Source organism: Hydractinia symbiolongicarpus, chromosome 6 (genome assembly GCF_029227915.1).
Source record: "Hydractinia symbiolongicarpus strain clone_291-10 chromosome 6, HSymV2.1, whole genome shotgun sequence".
NCBI lineage: Eukaryota > Metazoa > Cnidaria > Hydrozoa > Anthoathecata > Hydractiniidae > Hydractinia > Hydractinia symbiolongicarpus.
The window spans coordinates 8,923,734-8,942,540 of NC_079880.1; the positions used below are offsets into that span (position 1 = coordinate 8,923,734).

The 18,807-nt window shown below is 34.4% G+C and overlaps 3 protein-coding genes across 4 annotated transcripts; all 3 read right to left on the bottom strand.

Moving 5' to 3' along the window:
- Positions 1 to 624: 624 nt before the first annotated feature.
- Positions 625 to 7,784, bottom strand: LOC130647003 (putative autophagy-related protein 11). Of its 2 annotated transcripts, none has more exons than XM_057452705.1 (9): positions 7,650 to 7,784; positions 5,770 to 6,209; positions 4,322 to 4,878; positions 3,569 to 3,883; positions 2,852 to 3,015; positions 2,233 to 2,326; positions 1,731 to 1,865; positions 1,478 to 1,544; positions 625 to 1,172 (listed from the first exon to the last, which is right to left on the bottom strand). In XM_057452705.1, exons 2-9 carry the CDS (start codon positions 6,197 to 6,199, stop codon positions 835 to 837), a joined length of 2,100 nt encoding a protein of 699 aa, XP_057308688.1. In that variant the 5' UTR covers positions 6,200 to 6,209; positions 7,650 to 7,784; the 3' UTR covers positions 625 to 834. The 2 variants fall into 2 exon arrangements, with proteins under 2 accessions (XP_057308688.1, XP_057308689.1); XM_057452706.1 differs by having other exon boundaries at positions 7,657 to 7,783.
- A 2,882-nt stretch (positions 7,785 to 10,666) lies between these two features.
- Positions 10,667 to 13,001, bottom strand: LOC130647185 (protein FAM241B-like). The gene is made up of 2 exons (XM_057452949.1): positions 12,860 to 13,001; positions 10,667 to 11,267 (listed from the first exon to the last, which is right to left on the bottom strand). The coding sequence occupies exon 2, from the start codon at positions 11,260 to 11,262 to the stop codon at positions 10,927 to 10,929; it is 336 nt and encodes a 111-aa protein (XP_057308932.1). The 5' UTR covers positions 11,263 to 11,267; positions 12,860 to 13,001; the 3' UTR covers positions 10,667 to 10,926.
- Positions 11,621 to 18,605, bottom strand: LOC130647990 (uncharacterized). Its single transcript, XM_057454007.1, has 5 exons — positions 18,578 to 18,605; positions 18,005 to 18,095; positions 17,788 to 17,797; positions 17,208 to 17,291; positions 11,621 to 14,196 (listed from the first exon to the last, which is right to left on the bottom strand). Exons 1-5 carry the CDS (start codon positions 18,603 to 18,605, stop codon positions 12,856 to 12,858), a joined length of 1,554 nt encoding a protein of 517 aa, XP_057309990.1. The 3' UTR covers positions 11,621 to 12,855.
- Positions 18,606 to 18,807: the final 202 nt, after the last annotated feature.

An 18,807-nucleotide genomic window follows, 5' to 3' on the forward strand; every position in this document is an offset into this window, starting at 1 on the left:
CAACCTCGTCCCCAGTGTGTTGGATTTCTTATTTTTGAAGGTAAACCAGTTTCCTTATGACGAGGCTGTAGTTAAAGTAATTATGAATTATGTAAAAGGGAAAACTATATCTTATTTGGATTACGATTATTTTGTAGAAATGACCACAAAATTAAAACCTCGCGTAGCTCTGTTCTCCATCATGTCTCGATCCTGCTTATACACATATCTGGCGTTTAGTACACGCAAAACCCCAACCCCTTACAAAATATATTGAACAGGTCGGAAAATTGGAAAAGTTCATCGCATCGAGTAGTATTTTAGGTCATTTCTATACTAGATCCATGCACTTTTTGAACTTGTCAATGTCTACAGTCAATGTTTATGTTCACAGCGGACTTAGCATCCTAGATTATTTGGTTAGATCCTAACTCTAAAAAGTGCTAATTTGTCCTGACGTCAGCGCAGTCATTTTTCTCAAATTTTGGCACCTTTATAGGCCCTGACGTGAATTATTCCGTACAGCAAACGCGTCAAAAAAAACGCTACTTACTTGAACTACGTATTTAAAAAAGCAGCACATCCGCAGGCTACCAGTTGCGGTAAATTTTTGATGCTATTTGCCAACTTCGTAAAAGTGCCATAGTCTCAATATTTTTATTTTATAGAAATTCCAGATCATAATTTCGCTACAGAAAAATATTTACAAAATATAGTTGTATCCTGTAATAAACTACGCCTGGCGAAAAAATAAATACACAAATAACTAGACTGAACTCTATAAACTGAAACATGTTGGTTTCGTTTTATCTTCACTATTGACTTAGTAAGGCAAGGAAGTGTGGTCACAACGTGTTAACGCTTAACGGATCTTTTCAACTTCTGAAACTTCGTTTTCAATCCTCCTGACTCTTTGGCAGGTCCACCAATCATCTCCTTAAGAAATTTAATAACGTCTTTTCGCTTTGAATCAATAGATTCCGATAAAAGTTTTAGCAGTTCGATACGAGAATTATCGTGCTGTGCTCTCCAGCAGACGAGCAACCGATACACTTTTTCTTGATCGTTTGCTAAACAGTTCGTAATTTGAAAAGCGTCTCGTTGGTTTATTCCTATCTCGTAAGGAATATTGTTCCAGTTGCCATCCGCTATTTTGTACGCTATTCGTCGTAGTTCACGATCGCTTAAACTTTCTAAAAATAAAATAACACCACAGTGCTAAAAAAGTTGAGAAATGCTTAGGAGTAAATGACGAAGTTTCATTAGCCGAAAATATGCCCTCAAACTCGTCCTCAGGAGTTGTTAGCCTTTTTCTGAATATAAAAAGTTTAACCAGTCCTGGGGATGAGGTTAATATAACCTGTCAAAAGTTTTGTTCTTTTACGTAGGTTGTAAATAAATGTTTTTAGCAATGACTTTAAGCAGGACTATTTCTTAAGACTATAGTAGCGAAAAAGTTGACAAAAAACAAACTGTGCCATGCAAAAAGTTTACTTACCTTGTTCATTCATATCGTTTTCACTGTCGTTTGACCGTTCACGACTAACATTATCGAGTTCATCACCCTATACAAAATTGGCAGGAATTAAAATACCACACACTGCAGGTAAGAAATTGGTGCAACGTGGATCATGCTTCAACATGGCAGCAAAGCTTAGAAGTTGTATTTTTAAAATAAAGATCTATTTTTCTAGTTCAGAAGACTGCAAAATATTTCAATTTAACAAGTAATAGCCCTTCCAGACACTCACCATCGAATCAAAAAGTCTACCATTTTTAATCGCGACAGGCGGAGTAGTTTCAGGCGATGGTGTTGAGTGACTCGCGTTGGACTTGCTTTCATAAAACGAACGCATTGCAGAGAGTCTTTCTTCAAGATTTTGGATCTAAGGTTAAAATATTCTTAATTACAAGGTCGCAAAAAAAATAACAGTACGCAGCACCGCTACCATTTTAATTTCTGAAACATGGTACAATTATTACCGGTGTTAGCTCAAAACATTCGTTGCCAAACTCCCGTAAATAAATGTATGAAAGATTGAACACTGAAACATTAAAAAAAAGGGTAAATTGACCAGACCAGAACAAAAATTGAACAAACAACTTTGTTCAAAGGCCTTTTTTAGTCTTTTTCGATAATGGGTGGGCGAAAAATAGCACTAAGTACGAGGTGGAAGATAACTCAAGCAGCAAGAGGTAAATTTGATTTAAAAAATAATTCATTAAAAATAGCGGGGAAATCACGTGACTTACTACTGTGTTTTGCTCGATTAATCTTCTCTCATGGTCAGATCGTTCTTGTTGTAACTGCAAACTCATCCGATTCAACAAGTTGTTTCTTTCTTCTCTAAAAATATAAAATTTACTTGTAGTACAAACATCTTACTAGAAAATGAATTGAGCTTTTTACGATTACTAGTCGTTAGCCCGTGGAAAAATCCACGGGTTCGCCCGTCTTTTTATACCGTATTGCGTGCGTCTCACTACTTGCGCAGTTAAGATACCGTTTTGCGTGACGGACAGACGCATACGGATATTTTATTATAAACTAGTCGTTGCCCGTGGAAAAATCCACGGGTTCGCCCGTCCTTTATATTTACCCGTCACAACAAAGTGGATAAAAATATATATATTTAATATTCGTATTTCCGTAACATCATTTTCATACTCAGCGGGGTGTCTGCGCAGAGACAGACAGATGACGGCTATTATTATGGAGATTAGGAGACATCATGAGAAAAATAAAAATTCATGTTATTGGTTTAGGCACGTGCAAAAGCAATCCCAATATTGTATCAAATTTTAGAAGAACGTAGCTAACAAAATCATCAAGATAGCAGTTGGCAAAGTATACTAAACAAAATCCCCTTACCCTGCTCTTTGTTCTTTCTCTTCTTCAGCGTGCTCGCGCATTTGGTTTTTCTCCTTCTCATAGGCTTCGTCTGATTTCATTCTCTCAAGTTTGAAATTCTCTTCCATGTTCTTCTTTTCACCCATAAGTTTTTCGTATGCGTCTCGCAATTTCTCATGCTTCGCCTGGTTAAAAAAAATTAATTCTAATTAAAATTCTGACATCTAAGTAATAACAAAAGAAATCAGTCTATTTAGCAATCACGTTTCCAGACCTACGTTTGTCTCGCTGTCAGATAAAAGAAAGAAAACAGAGGTAGGTAAGAATGAGGTTGTTTATGGGCTAGCATAGATAATTTTGTAGTCCAAATTTTGTTGCCTATTGCGCTACACATACACATTTGTTGATTCTACTGGACGGTCCAACAGATCCAATTTATATCTAACCCCATTTTCTTTTAACAATAAACTTGAAAAATAGTTAACAGTGTTTAGAATTGAACTAAATCGGGGAAAGATATAGACTGGAGAATTGAAAAAACAAAGCACATTGAAGCCATGACTTTGGCCGCTTGGTGTACGAAGAAAAAATGTAACTGTGTGAAAGCTTCAAAACAAGAATGGCCGATAATTTACTTAGGACACATAAAAGATCTTAAAAAAAGAATGGCAGACACGAACTAACGTGTTTAGTGAGGTGACTCAAATTAGAAAACGGAAAATAAAATTAAATTTCTACCTGTAACTCGGAGTTTCTGTCGGTGGCTAATCTTAGATATTCTTGAGCCACGTTCAACTCGTTCTTCACTCGCTCATACTCGCGGTGATTCTCTTTATACTTTTGACTGTATTCGTACTCCTTTTCAGCTGACGAAACGAGTCGATCGAAGTTCTCTTGCTCCATCGCTTTTCGATTTTCAGTCATTTCTTCCATTTGTTTTTCTAGTTGATTAATCTTGTTTTTAAAGTTTTCTGAAACCTCCACGTTCTTCTCCTTCTGGTTCATGTTAGCTTTTGCGAGAGAACTGTTTTCTTCGAGTAATATTTCACGCTCCTAATGACAAGACATTTACTCTTTTTAATGTATTATTTTTAATATATGGAGAAATCATAATTTTCAAAAACTTGGGAACATTTATTTTCAATCGCTTATAGAATTCCGCTTAGCGAACTTTACTTCTTAAACATAAAAGTCTATCTTTTTTGCGCCATAAGCAAAAACGCCTGTTCCATTCATCTGTGGATTCACCTATCCACTCAAAATAATAAAACATTATTATGATGGCCAAACTCACTCCCTTGAAACATAGAATTTATGATGGCCTTACTTACCTACTTAGGGCTCGTTTTCATTTGACTGCATTTTCCGCTATAATAACGTTATAGCAGAAATAAATTCAAATGAAAACAAGACTTTTATGACATAGAAGTATTTTTATGATGGCCTCACTCACCTACTTAACATGAAACATAAAAGCCTGGTCTCATTTACCTGCTCTAATGATTGAATTTTATTCATTAGCTCCTTCTTTTCTCCCTCCAAATTACCAATGGCGATTTGTTTGCGACGTAAAATGTTTTTTAAATCCTTGTTTACTTCCACGTTCCCAACACTCTCATCATCCTGGAAATTTAAAAGTTCGTCTTCTTCAAGCTCGAAACTTTGCATTTTCGTCTGCCATTGAAGTTCTTCTTGTTCAGCCTGTAGTTTATAATTTTCAAACTCCTCTTCAACTTTAAAAAGTTCAGTTTCAACATTTTCCCGTCGTTTCATTTCTTTTTCTAGTTTGATTGTCAACTCTTCTTTCTCTGCTTCCAGCTCCACTAACTCAGCCGTATGTGAACCAAACAGTTCCATAGTTTTTGCTCGTTCATTTTGTTTCAATAATTCTTTATTTTCTTTTTCTAAACTTTCGACACGAGAGTCCATTTCTTCCATTTCTTCAATATAAGTTTCTAGTTTAATGGCCATCTCGGTGTTTTCTTTTGTTAATTTATTAACACGATCCAGCTTCTCTTTTTCGCGAATTTCTTGTCCTCTTCTCAAGGCTGAAACAAGATTCATAATGGTTTTCAAAACAAGCCAACAAGAATACACAAATTTTTTATGTCTTTACAAACTTGTTAAAATAAAAGAGCGGTAGTTATGTCTCAAGGAGCAAAAATGAGATTGCCCCTCAAAGTTAAAGAGACAAATTCAGTTAAATAACTTGTAAAATCTCTACGGTGAAGAATAAGTTAAAGTCAGTCTTATAACTAAGAATAACTAGGATCTAGAAAAGTATAGAGTGCTGGAAAAATGTCTTTCTAAGTTTTATTCACGGTCATCTAAGCAAAGAAAATGTGTTTGGACATTAAATTTAATCTTTCTCCTCATGTTTTTAAATAGACAGTGAAATGATATCTACATAGAAGATAACAAAAACGACAAGAAAAATTTGGTATATGACATCTTTAAAACTATCAGCGATGGAGTGCAAAGAAAATTAAACTTATTTTTTCTCACCATTAAAAACGGTAGGGGTCCCAACGTGACCAGGGTCAACAGATTGGGCAATCTCCTAATAGAAGTTTATAACGGTAGATGTATGCTTTTGTACGCCCGGCAATGTGATTTCGATAATGTTGATCGTAGACCCAATGTTTTCGTTTGTGCTGGTAATTTACTTATTTGTTTGTTTACTTATTTCAAGATGATTGTTTATGATTTTAAATTGCCTATGAAAATGTTACCGATTTTTTATCCTAGACTATGGCATTCTTTAGATTTTGCAGATTATATTTCACCATGCGCATGCACGAGACTTAGTTACCGTCTTTGTTCAGGCCATGAGGTTCAAAATGTTTTATATTTTTACTTGATAGTATTGCGCGAAAAATTTGTTTTTAGAATGTTTCTTTTAAAAGGTTTCTCTATCTAAATGCAACTGACGTACATACCTTCGAGCGTCTCTTGAAGTTCTTGTATTTTTTCAGTGTTTCTTCGTTTATCCTTCTCCAAATTATAAACTAAATCTTCCACACTTTCCCAATTATCCATCTTCTCTTTTAATTTATTATATCGTTTGTCTAAGTTCGTAAAACTTTGCGTTTTCGTTTCAATTTCGTGTTGCAGTTCAATTTTTAACGCGTCCAGCTGCGCGCGATCGCGTAACACCGCGTTATATTTTTCCTGCATGCCTCGATTTTCTTCTTCAAACGCTAGTGCTACCTGCTGAAGATTTTTATGCGTTTCTAGGGATTTCTCGAGTTCCTCCTTTAACGACTCGACCTCACTTTGTATTTCTGTTTGCTGGGCCAACTTGGAACGAAGTTGTTCACACTCTATCTCCAATCTGCGTAATTTTTCGGCCATTGTTTCATGAGTCATGAGAACGAGCCTATAAAGTAAATAAATAAATAACCCATATGTGGCATTTTTTTAAAAAACAAAATGTTCAATACTCGATAAAGGTGTGAAAGAAGAAGTTAGCTGTCCAGATCCTTTCCAGACTCCTGTCCCGCCTCTCATCTTTCAGTTCATACTATATACATCAGAAATATGGTCAAAGTCAAATTAATAAGGGTCATGAGATTCTCGATTTGTACCTTCTTTTGTCTCTCTGAAACTGCAAAGGAAGGTCATTGCCATAATCACACATGGTATACATTCAATATGATGATGCTGTGACTCATTAAAATACATTGTATGAATGCAGTCATGGTATCTCATTCCAGTGACAACCGTCAGGATATTATGTACTGTTTGGTAGCTTACAGTGAATCTTGCGCACGTAAAACCAACCTCTTCCCCAGGGCATTTTGCCTTGTTGATGAATTTGATAGCGGGGAAAACTTTTGGCCACTTCGTAATAACGGCTCAGGGGCCACAAAACTTTGATGATGAGGTTGACGCAAAACACTAAGTGTCATTTCCATTTCACTGCATTTTTTTTACTCAAAATCCTAACCTTTTCAAAGTGTGCACGCACTAACAAGAAAACTCGCGAGCTTGTGAAACAGAAACAAAATTCAATTAGTTAAAACGTTGTATAACAACGCGAATTTTGAACTGCATGAAGAAAGTTAAATGTAGAGGTTGTAAAATATTTTAAACGAAGGGTAACACAGACGAGGCATGGAGAGGGTTTCATAGATGCCATTATATCGATGAATATACATTGTATATAAAGCCAATGGATATCGAAAAGCCCAGGGTCGTTTAAAAGTCAATAGACCCGAGGACGAGGTTGGTATCGAAGAGAAAAACATAGCCAGGTCCGCTTATTGAGAAGAATTTTGCTTCTATTAACGTACGTGATCAAGTATAGGTGCAACCTCGATCCCAGGGCTTGTAGCCATCCTCATATCAAAAAACGCTACGGGCCTTGGAATCAAAGAGGTTTATAATTTTGAAAAAAATAAAAAAGGAACAACTGGCCAACCATGAAGTGTGTAGTGTAGTTTTTGTTATGCTTTTTGGCGGGAACATAGAAATATTTCTTGCAGCCATCACATGTAAGTTAGAAGAACGATCACAAAGGCCAGTAGAGCGCAATGAACGAGACAGAACGGCAACAATACCCAACTTTTGATTGGCTTTATTACGTTCCTAATTTTCTGTTTGTTTACTCCTTTTTAGTTTCCAGCGGTGGAAAGATTTGTAAATCATTTAAATTCCAGAAATATGAGTTTTCGTTCCTGTTTCGTTCTGCGGGGAAATGTACTTCGGCCTAAGAAAGGCTTTATACAAAATCGGACTCACGTAATTTCGTGTTTCATTTACATGACTTGTCAGGAGTAAACAGATAAAGGACGTTGTACAAAAATATAATACTTACAGCTTACTAAAAATTTCGATTTTCTTGATTTTTCATCCCTGCGCGTTTTATAATATCAATATGTAATTACCTACACAGAACATCATAAGAATCAAGCAACACACTCTCCGTCGCAGATGTTATTTGAACTAAACAAACGAATGGAATCATGTACCTTTATAATAATTTAACTTTCACATAACGCTGTTTTATATTTAGCGCGTTAATTAACTAATTGATGTTTATTTTTTTACTAGTGCTAATTTAAACTGCACTAATTAAATCTATATTAATTTCTGCGAAAGAGGGTCGTCTGGGGTAATACCAACATTTAAAAATGGTTGATAAATGCGTATAATAAGGAGTTAAAATATTTTTTTATTCTTTACATTATATTTTTTTATTGCTAAAAAGTGTTCTGTAGTGTTGTATTTTGTTATTATTATCATACATTCTACCCGTCGACCACGTTAACTGGTGCCAAGTCTTTTACCTTGTTTTTCCGCGTTATATCGTTGAGCGTTATTATTGAAGATCTTTATTTTGCAAAACAATAACTTTGTTTCATAAGGTAATTACAAATGAAGAGTTGATAAAATAAGTTATATTGACTGAAATATTTTGAATAAATTTTGGACCTCTTTTTTCTAACTAAAATTAACATTATTTTAAGAACATTAGGTAATCATCAAGTTTAGGCGGGAAAGTCTTAAAATAAATAAAATTAGAAAGAAATAAGCATATGTAGTTTAAATTGTAGACGGAACAACATTCCACCGTCCCATAAGAGATTTGAACCTGGTTAGAAAACAATTTTTGCTCAAACATTGTTTCCAAATTGCTAGACAATTTGATGATAAATATCACATGTGGAGAAGTGTTTACTTATTTTTTTTATTCTATGTATTTCATATAATTAGCCATTTTCAGCATTCGGATAAGATTGAAAAGACTCTAATTACTATATACAACAAGAAGATTAGCTGACTTACGTATTTGACATATCTTTGCATAAAAAGACAAGATTTACTTTTGAATATTTTCTGCTATTAATTTTTTGTGTTCCTTATTGTTTTATCATTTAAAACATTTACACGTTCAGCACATTCAACAACCTTGTTACCAGTAACTTGTATATCTTTTATGTTAAAGTGCAAAAAAAGCGTTGGAAATGAGGTTGTTTTATACCTTCTTTTGACTGATGCACATATGATGCAACAATATATGTTATTCATTAGCTTTACTACCTCGATAGCGTAATACGACAACCTTGTCTCCAGGTTCTTGTGGCACCTGAGCCGTTATTACAGAATGGCCAACACAAACAACGGCCTTTTTGCCGCTATCAATTTCATCAACAAGGCAAAACGCCTTGAGAACGAGGCTGGTGATACGGCTGTTACTGAAATTTATGGATTTTAGGAAGCACAAGATCCAAAAGGCACTGAAATTAAATTTTTTGAATGGATTTTTTGGCTACTGTGGTCTTTTTTTATAAATTTTTACATCGCACGGAAAGTCGTAAATTAAGTGATACGCTAGTACTTTTCAAATTCGAAGCTAATTTTATCTTCATAAAACAGAGGCATAAACAAGGACCTATGCAACCTTGATCCCAGGACCTATTGTCTCTTTTTGCGTATCACACGGCGAGACGAACATGAAATTAAAGTTTAAGTTCCGAAATTTGGTGTAGGTCTGCAACCTTGTTCCCAGCGTTTATTGTCTTTTTTTATATTGATTTAGAAGGCGATATTAAAAAGAGACAACAGGCGCTAGGAGCGAGGTTGCAGACTTTTTAAGTATTTCTCATATACTACAGTCATGGAGAAAATATAATAAACAGAACGTCTAATTTCAAACATAGCCACCACAAGTGATAACATATGGTTGTTTTTGCAGTGGAGCCGCATGTTTTGAACCTATCAAAGTTCACTTGTTAATGTTTACAGAGTTATTTAGTTAAATCCCACCCTCGTTCCCAGGGTTTTTTGCCTTCTTGATATAATATTTTTCCTCATCTTCTTTCATATCAAAAAGACAAAAAACCCTGGGGACGGAGGTGAGTTAAATCCATACTCTTGACGTCAGCACGACAATTTTAACCGAATTTCGCGACATTTGTGAGTCCTGACGTGGATTATTTCGTTGTGCATAGAATGCAACTAGCAATGTTTAAACACGTTCTACCTGACCTATGTGCGTACAAGGGTTGCCGGCTGCAAAGTGTTGATTATAAAATGTGACGAAAAAAATGCCTTTGTTTCATTAATTTTGTTAACAATTGTAGTTTTTACGGATATGTTTAACTTCCAAGTTTAGTTGTGAAATTGATCCTGTGCTGAGCAGCGTCTTATTTGGCCAACCTCGTCCCAGGGTTTTTGGCTCTTGAGCAGTTATTACGCAGTGAAATTCATTAAAAAAGGCAAAATGCCCTGGAAAAGAGGTTGCTATTTGGCTAAAAGAACAATAGCCACCACAGGCAGCATGTTCTATACCGTCTAGTGAAAAATCAACTCAACTGCAGCATTCACGTGCCATAAACAGTGGCCACCCTCAGTCTTCTTTTTACAAGATTCAAGCTATGACCTCTTACGTCCACATCCACGTTTTAAACATCTCACTTTTCTTACTATATGTAATCCCTACCTAATTTATTTTGTTGTTCTATATTTTTTATATTGTGCTACATATTTGTTTGCCATAAAAACTTTTCTTAATTTTATTTTTTACTATTCATCCAAAAACCTTCATGAGATGTAACACCTTACTTTGACAGGCTGTGCTGATAAACGCCAAATCATTGCTCTACTACATCATGTGTTTCAGGCTGATATATGGGAATCTTTTAACCATAAAGTCAACCTTAGTGAACCCTTCTTATAAGTGTCTTATCTTGTGTCATGGGTAAGATAATTAGGACACAAACTTTTCTAATTACTCATAAACAACAAGAATTACCTATACCTTCAGTATTGCCGCTGTTCTTTTGAAAGATAAAAAACGGGACCATAATTTTTAACATCACTGAGGTGTAATTTTGTCGCTATGAATTTTAATTCTTCTATTTAAATATAGACGAAAAATTTACATCAATAAATTCTATTTATAATAAATTTAATAAAAAAATCTATAATTAAATAAAAAAATTGTTTATTTATCAAGATGAAGAGGTACCACTCATGGAAACTCCTCTGAATTTCTGAAGCGTCAAAATCTTTCACCTGTGTTCTCAACGATGTGGTCCATGTGGTTTTCTGTCTTCGCTTGTGGTAAAGGGAATTTATCTCTATTGCTATTACTGCTGTCTCGTCATAACGTACCACACCACAGCCACGATAAGCAAACCGGGCAGACCCCAAAATACCAACGCTAACACACCGGCAACCGAAAAAAGCGGTTCGATAACATGTCCACCTACATTAAAATCGGGAATTCCAAACCCACGCAGTCTGTTGTTGATAGCCACTAAAGGCGGTTGGTTGGGATCTTGTCTCACACCTTGAGCAAAGTTGTGCACCGTATCTGTAGGTCTACCAAGCCCACCTTGCGCAGTTCTGTTCTGTCTTCTTTCCCATTCGATCGCACGAGGGTCATCGTCTTGAACCACTTCGCCACCTATTATTTTAACCATGCTATCTAAACATACAATTTCTTTGCGTCATTTTGGCGTTATAATAGTTCCTGTTGCATTAAAAAGTGAAGTGAAAGTTTTTTTCAAACCATTATTTTTACCAGACAACAAACTTAAATTCATAAGAATTTTATGAGAACAACATTTAGGCCAAGATTTGAACAGTTTTCTGTGTGTCAGAAAAGAACACTTCTTATGATTTCAGATTAATTTGTCTAATATATATATAAATATTCCTTCGATAAAATGACGCAGTAGAAAGAAAAAAATTATATTCAATAGGAAGGAAAAAATGGACAACCACGTGTAATAAATGATACGAAACACATGTTTAACCAAAAGACAAAGTATACATCCATAAGCTACAAAAATAACTTTAATATTCAAACATGGTTGGAAATCGCTTTTTTCACAATTGATGTTCTAGATCTGATTATAATATATATTTTCTATATTATCTTTGCTATTATACTTTTTTAATGTAGACATATTTTTTTGTTCACAAAATAAAAAATATATATAATATATTTACAATACACATTTCTTTAAAGAATCAAGTTTCTAAAAATATTTGAGTTTAGAATCAGTCAAATTTAAGAACTTTGTTAGACCTGTCTTACAGGAAGGGGGACAAAAAAATGTTGTAGCTGGGTAGTTAAATAAGGTATATTAAAGGTTTATCGTGCACAATACCACAATTTGCGTTGTCGTTAAACACAACTGCATGCTTTTAAAAGGTTGATATTGAGCGAAAAACCAAAACGCCGGAACTCATTAGCAAAATTGGAAGTTAGTAATTATAAAAATCACATGTAAAAATTTGCGTATTTAATAATAAAAATGAATTTAAAAATCTTTTTTGTTAAAATTAAAATTATCTACATAAAAGCAAATTATATTTAGTTGTTTGTACTGAAGAATTAGATTTCACGGGTTTAATCAAACAGAGTTAAAATCGGCGGAAATTTATACACTCAAGGTAAAAGTGGTCCTTTATAAACATCACAACTTTGCCATAAGTTGCACATAGGGTTTTTATTCGTTCGTTTATGGTGTATAACTGCTAAAGATTATCACATACCAGCAGAAAACCAAATAAAAATCTATATAAAAATTATTCATAAAAATAATTAAATTACACCATTGATCCAAGCGAAATCTTAATAAAACAAATAAATAAATGACTGATTGGAGCAAACAACATGTACGTTGTAAAAAGCGATGGACTGTCTATATGACGAGCTGACAGACACGAAATCATTAATTTCTAGCACCAAACTACCTAATTGTCTATTCAGTGAGAAAACAGCTCAAGTCACCTACAACTTTGAGGTCTTCATTTTTTATAGATGGTTAAAAACTGATCATTTTTTGTCAGCAAGATTAAACAAGTTAAATCATTCATTTTTTAACAAAATAACAAAACAAAAACATATATACCAGTAAATAGATTTGTTGTCTTTTAATTTTTTAAACGTTTGTTTCCCATGAGTACTTAAAAGTATAAAATGCATAGAAAATATAAAAATATAGTAAAAGATGAAGTAAAAACTGCCACAAAAGCAAAAAAAGACTTCTGGTCAAAGCTAAAATCTACCTCGTCAATGCTATCCAATGTGATTTTACACATTCTTCCAGATGGATATCTAAAGCACGTTGAGAATGAAACAGCGTATCACAACAACAGCACTGAACACCATGAAGATCTGAAACATCCACAAAATCAGCTAACAGTGGTAAATCACTCAACATTGCAATATCTTTTTTTCCATTCAGCGCATTTATAATGCAAGTATTGTAACGACTTATCAAACGTTTATAGCAGTTCTTACGTAAAACATTTTGACACATTGAAACTTTGTTGCAAAGGCGTTCATATAAATTTTGAAGTGCATCCAACAATTTAATTTGTTCATATTGGGAATGAAAGGAAACGAGATTGGATTTCTTTTTATACTTGAACTTTTCCTGCACTTTTTGTTTATTTACAAGCATTATTGTTTCAATATCTTCCATTTTCAATGTTAAATTATTTATATCTTCTTTCGTCAAATCTTCATCTTCAGCAGTAAAGCTGTTGGAGATCAAATGTGGATAAACATTATCATACATAGTATAATTTGGTGATTTAATAACAGATTGCATTGATTCAGCACCATCAATTAAAGATTCAGGTGATTGTTTGATTGTATTCTCAGCAAAATTTAATTCATCATTGACTTCTTCAGTATCTGTAACATTCATAGCCTCATCACTTTCTAAATAACCCAAGTCTGTTGTAGTATGACTGTCAAAAATTGAGGTGTTATCATTCTGTTCACTTTCTGGCTCCTTTTCGTAATCATGTGCATTGACAATTGGAGACAATTCCAGTGCATCTTTATCAGGTTTTTTAAGTTCTAGGGAAGGTACCACTTCATTGACTGTGATTAATGCCTTTTTGACAGACAACCTTTTTTTAACAGCCTTCACAAACTTAAAAATCTTTCTCCAAAAATGCTGTCTAATTTCTGTTACTGTCCAATCTAACATCACCTGTTCTGAAAATTCATCTGGAATATCACAATCATCAATTAAAATGCATAATATCTCCTTTGATTCTAACAAATCTTTCACTGTTGTTTTGTTTTTGAATTTCAAATATGGCAGATAATACAGCCATTCAGATCTGTTAACTAAATAATTCTGAGAAAATATCAGAATACACACTGAAGAGTGTTTAACATTTATTTCTCGATTTTCACTCCTTGTTAAACTTGGATCAAAATCACGAACATCCCAACAAACTGAAAAGCCATTATCTTCCAACTTTTGCACAAGTTTTTTTACCCATGATTTGTCTCGTTTTGCATAGGACACAAATACATCAAATAATACTCCTTTTGTTTCTGCCTGCATTAAGTCACAAAGTTTGTATAGCGAACATAATCCCAACTAAAAATAAAATCAAATCCATTAAGAGTATAACTTTAATTGTAGTAAACAATGCCTTTTTCCGCAAAATTACTTGGGCAAAATTTTTGAATTTGTTGCTTACAAAATCTTTCCCTTGTAACAATCTTAACAAACAGAGAAAATGGATATTTATCCATTTTTTTAAATTTTGAAGAAACACGAATTCAAAAGTGAATAGAAAACAATTAAGATATCAATGTCAGTTTGCAATCAAATTTTCTAAGCAAACATTTAGGGCCTGTGCAGGTTTACCCAGAAAATTGTATATCCTGATTTTGGGGTAATTGGAAAATTTTTTTTTTAATTAATTCAACTTTATTTCTGCATTCATAATAATATCACAAATCAAATCAGCTTAGTAGCAGAGTAGTTAACTTAATTTATATATCGATAGACACAAATGGCAAAATAGCTACCCAGAGTCATTAAAATGATGGTAGTGTTTACTAAGCATACTAAATGCTTTTTTATATAAGAATGCACTTTATAAGAACATCAGGCTGGATTTTAGTTTAAAAAAAATAAAAAGTGTAAAAGATATGGGAATGTCTTACACAGAATGCCACATTACATATATTTTTATCCAAAGTTTATGGTCCCTTAGCTATACATTTTCAAGAGTTATTAGCTACAAAGAACATTGATTTTTTATGGCTGGGGGAAACGGTATGTTGTTTGTTCAAAAACGTGAGTCATCAAAATCCAGCTCAATTAATATTCCGGACCAGAATTGGGTCTGGGAATTTTTTGAGTTCATGGAAGAGAAGTGTTTCACACTTTGGAAGAGTAGTTTTCGGTGGAAAAAAGAGCCATGGAGACCATCATAGGTGTATAATTCATCACATGAACATTAATTAAATTGACACATAGAAGACCATATCTTCTTTCCTGGCAAAGTTTTTAAGAAGTCTCTTGTAAGAGGAACGGAAAACACTTACGAACTATTGAATGCATTCAATCTTGTTAAAAAGGTTGAAAATCTGAATTAAAGAAGTTCATACGTTTAGACAATAAATAGATCGTATCACGGGCTGTTTTGAAGCGGACAAAATTGTTACGAAAAAATAATTCAATTTACCCTCTCAGTTACAACAGGATATCTCAAGAACGAAATAAGATTTTTATATTCTGTAAAAAGAATAATAATCTCAGATAAATTGTCCATATTATTAAAAATTTTGTGGCGCCGTAGATTAGTGGTTATAGCTCTCATACTCTGTGCGGGAAACCGGGGATCGATTCCTCTTGATGGCGATTCAACATGGGCGAGTGAATGTTACCATAGCCCCGGGTTGACCCAAGCCATATGAGGGAAATTGGGGAGATGGCACACTGTGTGGGACGTTGGATGTTGCTGGGAGTTGTCTAGTAGAGCGCGGGGCCTAATTGGGTCTGTATAGCTCAAAATGAGCATTAAATACTCTAGGACTCCATCTAAGCCATGGCCCCTCCTGGAAATAATAGACAGGGTATACCCCTCGATATTTGTGAGGCTAGCCATGTAAAATATGCACATCTATCAGTCAGGGATAACGGCAAATTAGGCTACCACGCCAAATTAGGCTAGTAGCTTAGTTAGGAGATTTTTCATAGACTAATTAGGAGAGTATCTCCTATTTAGGCGATTTGCTATCTTCTTTTATGATTATCTCGAAAACCACGTTTGGTCGCACCATCTTCTTTCGGAGCTTTGTTGCTCATTACATCATCTTTGTTCGAGCAAAATTTTTTATAGTTTGCTTCATGGGACTAAAAATTATACGTCAAAAGTCTTTGGATCGGCTAATTAGACGAGAAATAGTCTATTTAGGCTATGCGCAACCATGTTGAAAATATGCGCACGGGAAATTTAGCCTTTTTTCAGAAGCAACCGTGGCCGTAAAACAAAGAAGCCGTAACACAGCGCATGCGTTCTTAATCAAAACAAACTAAACGCTATATCTTCTGACAGCGTAAGTAATAAAGAAAAATATATTTGGACCATCAAAAGGGGGTTCTATAGAATGTTTTTAGCTAATAAAATCATTGCGATTATGCAACAGAACAGCGATAGGCAGCAAAAACCATGTTGATAGCCTAATTAGGAGAGATAAATCGCCTAAATAGGCTATCGTAGACTAATTAGACTATTATAGCCTAATTTGCGGTTATCCCTGACTGTCTATTTATCTATCTAAAACAAAAAAAATTTTGGACACCTGTCCGAAATAGAATTTAGGCCAAAATGTCTAAAAATGTCTGAAAAATTATCCTTCTTTTGTATCAAGTCTGTCCTTATAACCTCCTGCCAAGTCTTTCTCAGTCTGCCTCTGGGTTTTGCCGCAGGAACTATCAAGTCTCTACACTTTCTTACCCAATTATCCCCCTCCATTCTTTCCAAGTTATTACTCTCCCAAATTGTCCAAAGGGTTATTTTTAGGAAATTGTGAGAAATATGTGAGAAATGGCCTTTAGAGCTTTAATGTATGCTTAAATTTCGTTTATCAACTGAATAAAAACATACATATTATTATACATAGCTACACATAGCTACGTATGTTATGTATGTAACTTATCGCACTGCAGGTTTTGTGTATAAGATTAGCTAAGATGAGTTACCTGCAGCTAAGAGAAAGCTTCAAGTGTCATTTAGAATTCCTCTAGTTTTTTGCCATAAAACATGTGAAAATCCCAGCACCTTTTTCAAAACAAACTTTGACAACATGCGAAATTTTCTGCTTTGTTCTTGAAGAGAAGGGAGCACGTTTGCGATTACTCTCACGTGTTGGTATTTTTTACCGTTTCGGTGGTTGTGAAAAAGTTCCCGAGAAAAGGGGCGAGGGAATTGTTGTAACGCGATATTTTACGTAAAACACCTTTCTGATTTTTAAGGGTTATATCCTGTAAGTATCCAAACGATAAACATTAAAAACAAAAATCAAGATCTTTCTTAGCATCAGCAGGAAAAACGCTGGTAAATAGCCAAAAGCACAACCTCGTGTTTTCAGTACCTGTTCCAGTATCTCTTTTATCGCCGTCCTGATGTCAGAAGAGATACAATATGCCCTGGGGACGAGGTTGCTAAAAGCACATAGCTGGGAAGATATAAAAGTCAGAGCTTCACAAAGCAATATAACAGCTATCAATAAAAAGAAAGTCAGCAAAAAGTGACCAAATTGACTAATTAATACTTTTTTTTGACTATTTTCATGGTTTTAATTTTCAATTCCGTATCTATGAGATCATACATAACGGTAATATGAAGAACAAACAACCTTGCACGCAGTCTCAGCCCTAATCTTCTTTGTAAATAACGTTCAATAGAGCTTAGTAGAAGAAAAAGGAGAGCCAAAATGAAAAAAACGAAGTAGAAGTTGAGGACCAAGCAGAGAAAATGTTAAAATATAGTTTTCAGAACTGTTGTTGCAGCATTAAATGACTGCGAAATGTAGCGCTGCATTAAATGTAACGACAATAGCAGGGTGGAATACGCTTGCAAAACATATAAAAAAACAAAATTTAAAATAGCATAAGCTTTAACCGAGAAGCTTATGCTATTTTAAAACTTGTTTTTTATATTTTACTTTTTACCACATTTATTCTATGGCGTGTTAATATAATAACTAATTAATTATTCATGAATTTTAATTTAAAGAGGAATTATTGAGGCTGGATATTTTTGGTGAAAGATAATGTATTATAGCTATTATCTTTTTCAGATTATTGCTAATGGCGGAAATCTTTAAGGCGAAGGGCTTCTTGTTTTATGTTTAAAATCCGTGGCTTGTAAAGTCTTATACATTTATACTTGTAGAAGTTTGTCCGAAGTGTCTCTAGCTTTTTGTCATCGAGTTGCAAAAAAAGCTTTTGGTAAACTTGACTCAGGATCGTTATAGTATCTGCCGTGGATTAACTGAAAAAATCATAATTAATTTCCAATATGCATTTAATTATTCATATTAAAGTTTGTCAAAATTCTCTAAAGATTGCATTCAGGTTTTCTCCCTGCGGTATAGACACAAAAAAACATATGGCGGGGAGACATTTTTGTAGAGCATGTTTTTGCAATTGACAGTCGTAAACATTCGATTCTTAAACAACATCGTCTTTGCCCATAATCGCCACGAAGTATTTTTGCGAATGAGAACTTCTTTCTACTTCTACGAAACTTATTTGTACTTCTTCAGGTTTATGTGATGCTCAATCTGAACCTAAAATAATCCAAATTTTCAATAAGCGCTTTATTTGCATGTCAGCTTTTTTGGCGTTTCTACTAAACTTGCTAGCAAGTAAGTAAGTCACGGGAAGTTTTGACGTCCTTGGGGATTCCATCCTAACGGTTGGTTCTTCCTCCCCTCCGACTGTAACTATGTTACATTACCGTCAGAGATACGCATAGGATTGCTCATACTTACTTGCCTACCACACAAGGCGGTTAGCAGTCAGTAGATGGCACCAAATGAGCTAAAAACACTACATTTAAAGTGCACCGGTGTGGAGACTTGAACCTGAAACCTTATGATTACAAGCAAATGCGTTACCACTGCACTATCGAAAACGTTGAATAAATATTGTTGGGCGAGTTGGTAAAAACCATGGAAATTGCCGTGA

What these genes read in the sequence shown, in the direction of transcription:
- LOC130647003 (XM_057452705.1), bottom strand. Translation starts at nt 6,199, where the DNA reads ATGACTCATGAAACAATGGCCGAAAAATTACGCAGATTGGAGATAGAG. An exon ending in ACAGAAACTCCGAGTTACAG is followed by an intron (nt 3,016 to 3,568) that starts GTAGAAATTTAA and finishes TTTTTTAACCAG; the next exon opens with GCGAAGCATGAGAAATTGCG. An exon ending in AAACGATATGAATGAACAAG is followed by an intron (nt 1,173 to 1,477) that starts GTAAGTAAACTT and finishes TTTTATTTTTAG; the next exon opens with AAAGTTTAAGCGATCGTGAA.
- LOC130647185 (XM_057452949.1), bottom strand. Translation starts at nt 11,262, where the DNA reads ATGGTTAAAATAATAGGTGGCGAAGTGGTTCAAGACGATGACCCTCGT.
- LOC130647990 (XM_057454007.1), bottom strand. Translation starts at nt 18,605, where the DNA reads ATGAGCAATCCTATGCGTATCTCTGACG. An exon ending in TCCTATGCGTATCTCTGACG is followed by an intron (nt 18,096 to 18,577) that starts GTAATGTAACAT and finishes AATCCACGGCAG; the next exon opens with ATACTATAACGATCCTGAGT. An exon ending in TAAAAGAGATACTGGAACAG is followed by an intron (nt 14,197 to 17,207) that starts GTACTGAAAACA and finishes TTTTATTTTTAG; the next exon opens with TTGGGATTATGTTCGCTATA.